The sequence below is a fragment of the Pithys albifrons genome, chromosome 7 (genome assembly GCF_047495875.1).
Source record: "Pithys albifrons albifrons isolate INPA30051 chromosome 7, PitAlb_v1, whole genome shotgun sequence".
Lineage (NCBI taxonomy): Eukaryota > Metazoa > Chordata > Aves > Passeriformes > Thamnophilidae > Pithys > Pithys albifrons.
The window spans coordinates 49,927,754-49,942,322 of NC_092464.1; the positions used below are offsets into that span (position 1 = coordinate 49,927,754).

The window sequence follows — 14,569 nt, forward strand, 5'->3', positions numbered from 1 at the left end:
TGAGATTATTTGCAAGAGCTGCCCCAGCACTAATGGCAGGGAAAGGGAGGGAAGGGAAGGGAACCAGCTCCGTAGTGTGTCCTGCACCCAGTGCATTCACGTGGATCTTCCAGTAAGGATTTTGGGTAGATTTGAAATAATTGCAACAAATTCAAGTTCGACATCAGCTGATTGTTTATTTAAGTGTCTTATATCAGAGTAGGTTCAATTTGATTTTGTACACCTTTAATGCAACAGACTTACAAGGTTTGTTATGTTCTTAGAAAAAAATGAGCCAACAAAAGGCAACACATCTTGACATATTGGTACCAATGACTTTCCTGGTACAGTTGAGAATAAAATCTGTTTAAAACTCTCTTATTACAATAGCAGTGTGTCATGGAACTCTAGGTATGATTGTAACAGCACTCCACTACTGTGCAAAGGCAGCCCCGATTGGCTTCCTTTGGAGTAGTAAAGACATCCATGTACTGTACTCTTAAGCTGTAATTAAACCCTAAAGTTCAGGTCTTAATTTACTGTCCCCGTCTTGTGTGAACCATGAACACAGCCCAGCCAGTGCTGCCCACAGAAGTCTCATGTCACACTCACCTTTTTTAGAAGTAGCTTAAAATTTGGTGGGGGGTGGAGGGAATTGCATTACTGTCCAGTAGCAGCTTTTCCAACTGCTTTTTAGTTTTCAGTAAACAGAGGCCCTGAACTCTGAAAACATACACACACACACAATCAAACTTACACAAAAAAACTTCCTGAACTGTCAAGTAGTTTCTCTCAGATAATTAAGTTGCTTAATATAAAAAAGTTGATCTAATCATCTAGCACTGAAAAACTAAGGATGAAAGCATGGCCTTAAGAGTCAATATATAGATTTTATCATTATCATCTTTCAGAAATTGAGAGCTTCTTAACCCAAACTGGGGAGCTGGGCTTTCTGCCTTTGCAAACCACAGGTCTGGTTGGTTCAGCTGCTGCTTACAGAGTGATTTGCCCATGTGCTTGTCCCTAAAACAGGTGGGTCAAACAGCTGGAGCTCCTTTCTTTGCTGCATTCTATTTCCTGCAGCTGAACCCGGTTTCCATTCTCCATCCATGGGACAGCACGTATAACACACCCCTCTCCCTAACCTGCATCCTTTCCTTACGAACCACAGAGGTAACTGAGGACACACAGGAATGGCATTACAGTGAGCACCATGAATGATTGTGGCAGCCAGTTACAGTAGAGTGCACGAGCTCTACCACAGTGGATTTCTTACCCCTTTCAAGGCCGGGTATAAACGTGCGTCAGTGACGAGCAAGCTTTGTACGAGCATAGTTCAACTGAGCCAAGTCCAAAACTTGGGAAGTATTTCTATTTATATAGTTATCTTGAGGTACTATCTTACCTTTTGACGTTACCTATTATGTCCCATTATGTAATTAAATATGAAGCTGAATCATGAAAAAGAATAAGCTGCTGTTTCACTGTAAGAGCTTATGATTACTTTGCATTTTTTTGGTCAACATCTGCTAAAGCTGATTTGTCCTTAAACCTGATATTTGATCTGTCGTGTATATTACAGAACAGCAGGTTCAGTTCCTTGGCATGATGGACTTGAGCCCCACGTTAAGTTAGAACTTCACACCGAGTAGCGTTTACAAATGCAAATTAACTTCCAAGTTTGGTGACCTTTCACCAGGTCCCTGCTATGCTGCAATGCCCACACGTTTTACACGGTACTGCAGTTCTCATGCCAACAGAAGGAAGGAGTTACTAATACAAACCAAAGCATCACCAACTTAATCCACAGCTGCACATTACGTTAAGACTTTTACCTGGAAAAACAGAAAACAAAACAGTTTTCTTGTCACAAAACTGGATGACCAAACACCACCATCAGGACTGTCACAAAACCGCCTCCTTCCGCTGACTTGCAGTCCCATTCTTCACCAGCAACGTTTTCTGTGTGGTTGCACTTGGTGTCAGAGAATAACGCAGCATCTGCAGAGGCGCTGTCCGCTCCCTCCGACCGACGGAGGGGGAGTTACTGGAGCAAAGTAAGCATGAACTTTCACGTGAGGTAGATGAGCCTGTGGGTGAAAAGGCTGCATTATAATGGGAGAGAAAGAAACATAACTAGGAGAAAAGCAAAGAGAAGCAGTACCCCTCAAGTGCTGCCAACAAGCACTCTCTCCTGAAGGTTGGTTAGCTAAAAAGAAAGCATCTACACGCTGGATAGTAGCCAAGCTGTCTCCTCCTGACACGTGTCCCATCCAGCTAAGGCACACTCATGTCTGGGCACTCAGCTTGCACAGGGCTCCCTCACACTGGTTTCCCAACAAAGCACTGATCAGCCCAGACACCTCCATCAGGAGAGGCACATGTTTTACTGCAGCAGAGAGGGATGGACCCCTGGCTACTGAAGGAGGACTTGTCAGTACCTTGTCTCCCATTGTGTCCCTGCTGTTCTCATCCTGGAAAGCAGCATGAAGTAGAATTAGGCATCTGCCCTCAATTTTGGTCACTGCCCAGGATGAGCTTTCCAATTGCGAAAGTGTTTGGACACAAATTTGGGATTGGGAGCTGCAGACAAACTTAACAAGGCTAAAACACTGCCCACACACGGCAGGCAGTCCCTGCCCCAACGGGTGAGGTACAGAGAAAGGGCCGGGACTGCAATCCAGGGCTTTAGGCCTGACAACCCATTAACTGAAATATCCATGCAGATGTTTTACTATTGGCTCTGTATATTAAAGAGTATTTTAGGAGAGTTAAAGAATATCACTACATCATCCTAGAAACAGAGAGGCCTGCATTTGAAAAAATACAGAAAGCAGAAGATAACCTTCATTCAAACTCATTCCAACAGCAAAAGTGTCATGGGCCAGACACTGACAATTATTCCTGTTCATACAGGGCAGTTCTGTGCAGCCCCTATAGGTGGGGACCTAACAGAGTGCCAGTCAGACTGTTCCCAGCCTTCCTGGCTTGGGATGCCTGTGGAACTCACACCATCCCAAGCAGCACCAACAGCTCTGGCATTCCTGTGAGAACCAGTCAGGAAACACATACTCTGATCCGTTTGATTCCAGCTCGTGTGACCTGCTGACAGTCGTACAGCTCAATTCTCTCCAGGTTGTGGCAGTTCTCCAGGTGTTCCAGAGTCACGTCAGTGATGAGAAGACAGTTATCAAGCTCCAGCACCTGCAGCCTCTCGTGACCACAGGTACTGTTGCTCAGGTGAAGGATCCCATCATCAGTGATCAGTTCACAGTGAGATAAGCTCTGAAACAGAGAGGCAAACAATTAACATCACTCAGTCCTAAGCTACTCCAGTCTCTGGACATCAGAAGTCCTCTTCAAGCTCCTTCATTCCAGTAGTTAAACAGTTACAAATAGTACACAGCTGAAATCCAGACCAGTGAAAAAAGAAACTGTTTTACTTAACAAAATGGCTGTACTTGATTTTAACTTTTCTTCAAAACAAGTTGAGTCCCAAAACTCATGTCACTGTCAAAACTCCTCAGGCCTCTGTGCTCTCTAAACACATGGGAATTCTGTTCCAATTGTCCCACACAAGTGCAAACAGCACTGTGCCAGAAACCAGTCACAACTCTGAAGGATGATCAAGAACATACAGGAATAGATGAGGATCTAGTCAGGAGTTACTGTTTTGCAGCTACCACCAGGACCAAGCCTGTGCAAGTCCACATAGATAAAGAACAATCAGACTGGACTGTTTTGCCAAATAATGATTTTAAAAAAAACAAGCTATGAGCCCTTAGCACTTCAGGCTGTACTTACAAGGAGCAGACCTTTCTGCAAGTCAGCATAATAAACCAAAACAATCTGCTCCTCTTCAGCATATTCTTTTAATCTCTTGAACGTCAAGAACATGGAAAACATTGCTGCATCTCAGGCACCACAGAAAGCACTTTTTTTGCTCCTTTAGGGAATTCATGACTTTTGGAGAAGCACGGATGATGACAACAACAGGAAGCACACATTCCTCAGAGGAGGTTTAAAAAACCCCACTCTGTCACCAGTGAAGTGAATGCTCTCAAGTAGAAACGTGCAGGATCTGTGTACTCTACTCCTCTTGCCCTGGGCTCGGTGCTTTGCTTTATGCTCAGCCCTGTGCTCTGCCTGTACTTGTATCTACATCTCACGGTATCTGGTTCTGAAGCAGCATTTCCTTGCCCCAGGTTGTTTTTTTCAGACACCAACTGATGAAGAAACACTTGCAGCAGCCCAAAAGCACTTTTTAACTCAGAGCAAGCAAACTGTAGTGCTCAAAAGCACCTCCTGCCAATCACCTCACTCTGACATGTGATCCCATCTCTTGGTACAGCTCATCCACCTTCTGTTTCAGCCCCACAAGGAAGCCTGAGCACCCCCAGCCACGTTCTCTCCTGTGCCTGCTCTCTGTATCATGCTCTGAGCATCTGGGTTGTTTCACAGCCTGGGAACAACCAGCAGGTGCAGGGTTAACCACCATGCACAGCAGATCTGCTGCTGCAGGGAAGGACAGCAGGTCCTGTCAAGCAGCAGCCTGGTGGCTAATTAAGAGTATTCCATCCCAGGAAGTAAAGCAGCTTATAAAATCAGCTTTCCTCAGACATAGTCTTGGTACTGAAAGGACAATACAGGATGTACAGCTGAGTTTGCAGAACCTTGTAAACTAAATATGCCAAGTGATACTTCATACTAAACCACATGATTCTTCTGACTTCAAAAGCCCTCTAGGAAGTGCTAATGAAGTGGAATTTTACAAAGACAATTGTTTGAAACCTTGAGAACAAAAAGATATCGTAGGTTTTTTTGTTAATACATACTGAATGCTGTGTATAAATCATGGCATGCTGTGAGAGTAGGAAACAGAGTGATCAACTTAAATGAAGAATTCAATTGTCTTCCCATCTTCAGGAGTATCGTGAGTATTTCACAGTTTCTGTAATAATCTGCAGATACAATTATTTCACACTTTCACCACAAATTATTTTTTAAGTACAAAAAGTAAAAAAGCCTTCGAGTACTTGATACTGATGAAGATTAGTAGTTGGCTCTAACTGGCCTAACAATGCTGCTGCCAAGTTCCACCATCTACTGACTCTCCAAACATCAAAAACCAAATTCAAAGTTGATCTCTGCAACTCCAAAATACTTGTTTTACTGTAAATACACCTAAACACACACTAAAGCACAGCTATACAAGAGTTTATAGGACCATCAACAGTGTGTGATTTCACATTTGAAGCAACAGGATTAGTTTGTGCAGCGTATTTGGCACCTCCCAGTCTTGTCTTTCCTTTCCCAGTAATTGGAAATTAGGAGTTGTTATGGTGTATCTGCTGAAGCACTGGCAGAACCAGGACCAAAGATCTCTTGCAAGAACTGGTTACAACTGGGATTACAACACAAAAATGCGTCCCCTGCAGAGGAACAGAACATGTCCCATACAAATGGCCCCACATCTTCTGACAACTCATTTGCTTTAACATCAAGAATTAGGGTTCAGAAATGAGGCCGTGCAATTAATAAGCCAAAATAAAAACCAACAACAAATAGTGAACAGGCTGCTTTTTAAAAGCCATCTTTCCTCATGTTGCTACCTTAGTAACACTGAGAAACACTAATCATAACAGAATTTAATTAAGGAAGTAGCAAACCTTCCTTTAATCCCATCTAAGAACAGATTATACAGATACTTGTTCTCTCACGCAGATCTAAGCAGTACATAACAGATCTACACTTATGGGACAACTGGCCCTAAACAGAGAAGCTCCTACTGTAAGGACCATCCAGTAACTTTGGAGTATCTTGACTAAAGAACAGACAAATCTATGTCACCTCAAACTGGTTTTGATGACCTGAAAGGTCTAAGACAACACTCTCTAGAAAACAGGTCTTTGAAACACAGTAATCAGGGAACCCCACTGAAGGCATCTCAACCCTCTCCAATTCTGTTCAAAAGTCAAGTTCAAGAAAACCTTCCACAACTTACTATGTAAATGGAGTCCTTGGGAAAAAATGCTTGTATGCAAAGCTGGTGACAGAGTGATCACATTATCTTCTCTGGGTGGTTTTGTTTGTTCAATATTTGATGTGAAGCGTCATCCTCGCTACAAAAACTATTACTGAACACTTGAGAGTATCTATAAAGGATCTAAATACATTCATCAAACATGTAAGTAACCAAATATGAAGGATGTTAACCATAAAATATAAGCTCTCAGGTTATTACTCACTTGGTAACATTTTTTTAATCACTCAATGTATGTAAATATTTTAGGAGTAATGTGTTGTTTTTAGAGTACTTATGAAACTTGCATATATTTTGCACAGTATCACTGTACATCAGGAATGTTTTCTAGGGAACAGCCTGGAGCTGTCTGTGTGTGTGGTTTGGGGGATGTGTTAAAGGTCACAAACAAAGAGCTACACTTACCAATGCTTGCAGCTTAGGACAATGTATGGAAAGTTGTATCAATGTGCTGTCAGTGATCTAGAAATGAAAGAAACCAAACAGCCATAAGCAACAGACAGCAGGAGAGTCAACCCTCAGGTAATTCATCTCTCTGTCTACCAGAAAAAGGTTCTGTTATTTCTGGAAAACATCCCATCACCTCTTACTCTCCAAGCACTTCCCTGTATAGAATTTCCCAATGATTATTTTTATTTCCTACCACAAACACAGCACTATAAATAAAACCCAAAGCACAACTGGAAGTGCCAATGTACAGCATTCTTACACTGGACATTCAATATTCCTTTTCATATTAAATCTCACCAAAACACACTCTTCCAAGTCCATCTTCTCCAGCTCGTGGCAATTCTAAAATAAAAACACAAACAGAAAACCAGAAGAATAAATAAAGCAGCATAGACATAAAACCATGCACAGGGTCAGTCACATGGGATAGCACAGCTTCCAAGAGGAAATTGTGAGCTAAATCCTTTCAAGTATTTGATCACCACCAAAGCAAAAAAAAAAAAGTTTGAAATAAATTAATAAATAAATAAACAAGCATTACAACCCCCCTCAAACCTCAACATTTCAGCCTTCCTCTTGCTTAGGGAAATGTCTTGTTCTTGCCCTGCAAGGTTGGAACAGTGTGGATCAGGACTTACCCACCCCTGCTCCCCTTCCCCCTTCATTCCAAACCCATGGAGTCTGTAGCCTGTGCACTAAAGCCAACTGCATATGGATTAATCCAACTGCTGTGTCCCTCAGCCTGCACCAAACTGAGCTGAAACACACTGAAGCACAGGGAACATCCCTCTTCACCACCACACATTAGAAAGAAGCCTTAACACTGATTTGCTTTGCAGATGAGTGATGAAAATTTTAAAACAGAGTCTACTTTAAGGCTGGGTGAAAGCTGCGTGTCACATCTACCCAAGCAGTTTTCCCAGGAGACTGAGAGATCCCCAGCCAGGTTTCAGAAGTGCTTTCAATCTCCTGATCATGGCTAATTTCAAGAAAATTGTGTAGCCTTGTGACCTTGCAGCAGAGCAGCTGGTGCCACAGCTCAGCTCAATTCCCAACCTGTTTTTTACAGGAATAAATGGTTTAACTTGCAGACCCCAATTGCAGGCTCAAGGGCACTACTAAAAGCCTGAGACTGCAGTGCTGAACAACTAGAAAACCACTCTGTTTGGCCACTGTGGCTACAACCCCCCCTTTCAGTCACACTAAATATCAGCATAAATGAATCTCGTTTACAGAGTATTATCTTTGTGTTCAGATTTCCCAAACCAGCAAGCAAACAAGTCTAACTTGAAGCATTTGATACCACCAGTTTGCTTGGTGGTAACTTTACATATTTACAGCATGAATCAGGGCCAAAGTAGTTTATAATGCATAATACAAGTATTCTGTAACTGAAGGGTATGCTCAGAAAAATCTATTGTATGCTGATTTTTGATGTAAGTATTCACAGGGGTATGTGTCATCTTTACAGAGGAAATTTGACTACAATACATAACACAAGCTTAGAATTACTTAAGCATAAGAAATTCAATTGAAAAAAACTGAAAAAGAGAGGGTGAAAGTGAAAAATGCAATGATAGATGGCGAATTAGATCAAGTTGCAGATCTCAGTATAACCCAGAAATAAAATGACTCTTCAGTCCCCACTTCCTCTGGGTTCTTTCTACCACAGTTTCCCCTTCCCAGCAGCACTACATCCACGCCCAGCTGCTCAGCAGCAATGAAAACAAGGCAAGCTCTGACCTTCTGAAGAGACCCTTACCCGTGCCAGCAGGGTGAACCCGGCATCTGTAAGGTGTGAGCATCTTGCAGCTTCCAAAATCCTGCAAAAGTTTTAAATGTTTAAAAAACCCAAACATGAATACAGGGAAAAGCAAATACATTTGAGATACAAATTTGTCTTCTGCAACTTAAAGCTGTCAATAGCACATGTAAATATGTATATGCCTGTTTTTCTGAGTGATTTGCAATTAAAAAGCAGACTTTGGATCTGGTTTATCAGAAGGTTCTATCAGTCATAGAAGAGATTAAGTTCAATCCTCAAATCTTCTGAACATTTGGTGGAAAATATTATACACAATTATAGGCAATTTAACCTCTTGTTTCATTTAGTAAGAGCAAGCCCAAGTTTTCTCATATGTTATCTGAGGAAAGATATGGGAGAATAAATCCTGAGAAAAGGAAAATGCAGATGAAGCCTGCACCTAAAACCTGTTATCTAAGCACACACTGCTGGGGAGCCCCAACACTGAGAACTGCTTACTTGGAATTCCCTCAGAGCCTCTGCATGAAGCACAGTCAGGCAAGTTACCAGAAAGCAAGGAGCTTAAAATCTCCAAGCCCACAGCAAAAACAATAAACTATGCCAACACAACCTTAAAGAAAACAACACTGTTTTGGAAAGATAATGCCAACACTCCTCTGAGAGGCACTGGCAAGCAGCACTGACAGGAAAAAATAAACTCAACTGCCCCAAACATCAGCAGTAACAGGCTCTATCCCATTAATGTTGTGTTGCTCTTGTTTAATTATTTTTTTTTAATGAACACTTTACTTTTCAGGTGGAGTAAGTGTGAAGCTGACTAAGGAGGAGCCACAGTACTGTGTAAGAAGCAGCACAAACCAAGTGCAGCTCATTCAGCACAGCAAACACTGCTGCAATGCTGGGGCTGGTGGGGAGGAGCCGGGAAAGGGGCACAAAGGAACTTCCTGCTGTGGCAACACTTGGAGGCATCAGATCCTTCCACTGGTTTAGGAGGTCATTAGAACCCTCCCTAGAGACAAAGTGCAAAGGGAGAAGCCATGCTGTGTGCAGGAATAAACAACAGCCCCTCCAAAGTACAGGATGGGGAGCTCTGACTAAGACTTTGCTGATCAGTCTCTTCCAAGCCAAAAGCAAGAGGGGCAGCCAAACTGAGAGCTGAGCAGCCCCATGGGATACACTCTTGAAAATCCACTTCCAGAGTTCTTGTCTTCAACAGGAAAGGCTGATGGAAACTCAAAAACAGCCAACAGAGAGGCAGAAGACAGATACCTCTTCCCAGATGGATGGTTCTAACAGCTCTGGACTTTCTTTCCAGATTCACACTCAGAAACTCAGTGCCCTTGCACCAATGGTAGTATCATAAAATACTCATAGCTACTCAGAAAATTACCTAGGACACAAAACAGAAGGGAAAAAACCCACACCACACAAACCCCCCATGATTCAGGTCACATTTGTTACCCTTCCAACTCCTTTCATCAATTGCTTGCTGTGAAACCCACCTTATTGTCTGACTTTAAAGGTGTGGGGGAGAATGACAACTGCAACATGCACAATAGTTAGGAAGCTCCTTACTGCCCATCTGGTTGAAAAGAACACACAAACAGAGGAGTAAGAAAGCAGAGGAACACAGCTCGAGCTTTCCTGAAACTGGGTGTGCAGATAGCCTGGGGAGCAGAATGGGGAATGAGCTGTACACACACTGCTGAACCAGTAAGGCCCCAGGATGAGAAAACAGGTGGGAAGGTGCTGGGCAGCAAGAAAATGAGGAAAATTCTAACTTTTGCTTTACAGAGAACTCTTCTTTTTTTCCTGATACAGCTGAGACATATTTTCTATCTAGTGATTTGTGACAAAATTCCTACCATAGGAGCTAAAGAGGCAAAATGATCTTCAAAAGCAGATTTCCCACTCTTACAAAGCAATGTTCAGACAGACCTCACAGTTGAATTTATTTGCTACAGGTGTCTTTTGGCCACACCTGGAGTGTCTCTGCACACAGCACGTCCCTACTCCTGCTGAAATAGCAGCAGGGTGTGTGTGTGTGTGTGAAAGGAACATGATCCTCATTTTCCCAGCCCCACCCAAAGACACACATGGTCCTCTGGTGTTGTTCTTGATAAGCCTCACCAAAATGCCTACCAGTATTTTAACAATAAAAAGTGCTAATAAAGGAAAAAAAGAGAAGGCATCAAGCACCTAAAAGAGCAGATACAGAGAGGGATGAGAAGACACCTTTATCTTGATGTGAGGTAAGAAATAAAGCTGAAGGGTCAGCTGAAAGGTCAAGCTCAGGGTTTTTTCCAAAGCAACACTACTTGTGAGTGCAAACAGCTGCAGAACAGCAGCGTCACTGAAAGCAGCAGCAGGACATTCAAGATCCTGAAATGAAGTGAGAGTAGCACAGCACAGAAAATACTGAAATGTTTCCTGACAGGGCCAGCACATCCAGCAAAGGCAGCAGTTTTCTTTCATACTCAAACCCAAACTATTCAGAAGCTACGAGCAAGTGTGGAATTGCATTCCCCTTTGATTTCCAACACAATTTTTACCAAGTACTTTGCACACACAATCCCAAAACTCTGGATATAACCAGCTGTACCATGTGTCCTTCCAACACACACTAATCCTCAGCAGTAATCACTGCAAATGGTCTTTTTTTTTTATGCTGTTCCTCATTACAGAAGAGTAGCAGATGCCTTCCCCCTCGTGGCACAGACAGGGGCTGACAGTTTACCTACCAGACTCAAAATACTCCCTGCTACAGCTGCACTGCCCTTGGAAAAAATGGCACAGCTAGTAGCACTTCAGAGCTCCTTTTATTTCCAATCTGAGCCACGAATTGAGAGAATGGGAGAAACTTAATAACAGCACAGCTTTCCAAGCAACACAGTTCAGTGTGTCAGACGCCTCCTAAGCCCCAAACGCTGCCACACATCGAGCTCTGTAAGCACAAACATGAAGGGGACTGCCACTCTGGAATTGTGGTTGACTACAGTAAGAAAACCCCTTTTTCACTCTCTCAGCTAAAGGAACACTGTGTCAGCATAATGCACAGTGCATTTTAGTGAAGCTTCCCCTCATTCCAACAGTCTACACTTCCCTCTGCCTGTGATTGGAGTATAACAAGTTGCCACTCCTGCAGGTTCCTGTCATCAATGACAATTCAGTATCATCCAAAAATCTTGTCCTTTGATCTCATTTACTTTAAAATTAGACCTTCTAGGAAGTGTTGTCTCTACACACAGAGAGCTATTGCATGACTGAGCCTCATTATTAAAACCAAAGCTGTCTGAACTTCTGAGAACTCCACATAACATGTATGTTAGCACAAATTACACCAATGTAAAAGTTTCTATAATTTTTAACTGATAAACCCCTATTGCTCAAAACATATCATAAAAATTATTCCTCAGTGTTTGCAAATACATTAGCTCAATCCACATCAGAGTTTAAGAACACCAGGATGGACTGCAGAGCATATTAGAACACATTTATAATAAAATCTGTAAATAAAATACTCAAATATGATTTAGGGGCTTTTTTTCAAGACAAGTGATCTCACAAAGCCACACCAGAGTACAAACACCACAAAGCAAAACACAACTACAGATATTTTTACCTTTTAAAAAAATAATAGGTTTTACATCTTCTTTTCTTCCGGCTTGTAATTTTTACCTAAAATATATAGCTCTAAGCACAGAATTGAACTGCTCGGATCAGTGTGTTTCATTTTTCATGTATTAACTCTTGTTCTTCCAATATACAGTGAACTACATTAATGTGACAGCTGCAGAGGACCAGCCCTCAAGTTTATATTCAGCTGGTACTTCCAACTTCATGCTTTGATTGCAAAGGTAATGCAGAGAACACAGAGCTCCATCAAGCCCGTGGGCATCAGCTCATCATCCTCAGCAGGAATTTCCTGGATCAGGCCAGGAACAACGCGACACACTCACGACATACTCACTTCAGCCTTGGACAGTTCAGACCAAGTGCTGTGAGAGAAGCATCTGTAAGGTTGCTACAGCCTGAGACACAGAGGGACTGGAGTCTGTGGCATCCTCTACAGATTTTTACAATGCCTTCATCTGAAATTTGCTGCAACACAGAAGAAGGTTGAAGTTACTTCCTTAACAAGTGATCAGCTAAGAACAAAAATCAAGGCACGTTCTGAAGTGCTGTTGTCAGGCCGTAAGTCACCAGGGCAACCCGGATTTTCAACCAAAAAATACCACCATGAAACCACATGCAATGATAATACTGAAGATAATCAACACACACAATTCCTACTTATCTATGCATTTTTCCAAGACCTTGGGTCCTACTGAAAGGCAGTCTGGAGCACAGAGGGAGAGCTGTTTGTTTCTGTCTTCCTCTTTCACTTTGCTTTAGTTTTATCATTTTTCACATCTGTTTTTTTTTAATGGTGTTTGCTTCTTATATGTTTGTGGAGTTGAGATCTTTAGTTCCAGTGACTATGTAAATTCAGGAACAGTGCAAAAGAGAGCTTAAAGCCTGACAGCAGCAGAGATAAGTAACTATTTTGTACTGGAGCAGTAGGACCCAGAGCCAAAATCCTTCCCCTTCAGGTAATTTTTGAAGCAAGAGTTACAGGTAAACAATTACATATAATCCAACCTTTACAGATTTGTCCCACCCATGCGGTTGTCTTTAGATGAAAGACTTAACTCAAATGAGGATTTTTCATTTCTCAAATTTGTTTTGTACTAGATCTTCTAAAAAGAGTAATCCCAAATTTGGAATATGAATAAAAAAAGAGGGACTATACGAAGTAGCCTCATTACAGGTGCAGATTAAACACCAACAGGAACGAGATTACTGGGCATGTTTACAAATATTATTTTGTTTACAAATCTTCTGTTCTGGAAGAAGTTGTCCCTCCTCCTCCCAACTCCTAATGCCATGAATTTAATTTTTCTGCTGTATGACTAATCCTTCAGGGTGAAACAAGTTGTTTTATTTCCCGTCTTAATATCACTCTTGAAATAGTAACAAAGACCTCTACTGTATGTTTAATAGAAAACAAACATTCTTTTTAAAAGCCCCTCATATAATATGCTAATACAAGGCTATTTCTGAGGCAATTACCACAAACATTACCATTCATAGATGGAAACAGGATGAAAAGCAGCAGTAGCTCAGCACAAAGGGAGATTACCTTATGCCACCTCCCCCCAACCCAGCACTTTTTAGTATCAGAAGTTTAGATCTGTCAAATTAAAATTATTATAGACAGAAAACTAGAAGTCCATCTTTCCCACAGAATCCCAGACTATTCTGAGTTGGAAGAGACCCACAAGGATCATCGAGTCCAACTCTTAAGTCAATGTCCCACACGGGGGATTGAAGCCATGACCTTGGCATTATTACAACCAAGTTTTAACCAACTGAGCTGATCTCAGGGTCTCATCTTCTTTTTGTGGCTCCAGAAGGATATGCATCATCTACAGACAAGAAGGCAAGTTTTGAGGTTTTGTTGGGTTTTTTTTCAAATAAGATTCCAACACCAATCAGGTATTTCTGATCTTGACTCTCCAAAAATATGCTGTTTTCTGGAACTGTTGCATGTCCTTTGAGAGGTTATTGGGAAAAGGAACTATTCTGGAGGTAACGACTCTGCAAATTTTCTGCTGCTGTTGGAGACATACAAGGCCCTCAAATTATGTATGAAAGCTTTCCATTCTGAAATGGATTCAATGATTTCATCACTCTCAGGGAAGAAAAGTCCCTCAACAGTCTCCAGTTTCTAAACTGTTTCTCTAAAGTCAGTACCTTTCAGGAGTGCAGTTTCCAGAGCTACCAGCTCATTCCACAGCTGCTGGTGCTGCCCTGGCAATTTATGATGTCCATAAAACACCGTGACTCCAACTACAGTGTGGATCAAATCAAGCACAGGGAGCCCTGCTGTGGAACAATCAGTGCCAGCCCTTTGGTCATGAGGAGTTTGGCTGCTCATGGAAAGTGCTTCTAAGCCACACATAACTGGGCAGGACTGGCAGCTCCAAATTCAAAGGGAAAAATACTTTCACTCAGGAGGCTTTTTTATTTGTACTACATGACAAAAGACATCCTGGTCAAGAGAAAACTGGCACACTTCCATGGCACTGTCCCTCTGAAGCAGGAGAGAGAGCAACTGATTATCATCAGACCTCTTCAAAGCCTTTCACAAAAATCACAAAAGGATGGCCTTGATATGCCTTACTAGTTTCAGGTAAAACACAACAGAAAAAGAACTTTAGAGAAGGAGGACACCAAAAGGAAGAGTGAAAGGGAAGGAAATTACATACTGACTTTATTTAAGTGTGGCT

At 42.0% G+C, this 14,569-nt stretch overlaps 1 protein-coding gene across 1 annotated transcript in view; it reads right to left on the reverse strand.

Moving 5' to 3' along the window:
* Positions 1-156: 156 nt before the first annotated feature.
* The window catches only part of FBXL2 (F-box and leucine rich repeat protein 2), a 52,893-nt gene continuing 38,480 nt past the window's right edge, over positions 157-14,569 (reverse strand). The window contains exons 10-15 of the mRNA XM_071561532.1: positions 12,208-12,338; positions 8,235-8,295; positions 6,770-6,814; positions 6,428-6,484; positions 3,052-3,264; positions 157-2,069 (exon numbers count right to left, since the gene is read on the reverse strand). Coding sequence (XP_071417633.1) covers positions 1,962-2,069; positions 3,052-3,264; positions 6,428-6,484; positions 6,770-6,814; positions 8,235-8,295; positions 12,208-12,338 — 615 coding nt within the window. The 3' untranslated portion in view covers positions 157-1,961. The remainder of the gene's footprint in view (positions 2,070-3,051; positions 3,265-6,427; positions 6,485-6,769; positions 6,815-8,234; positions 8,296-12,207; positions 12,339-14,569) is intronic.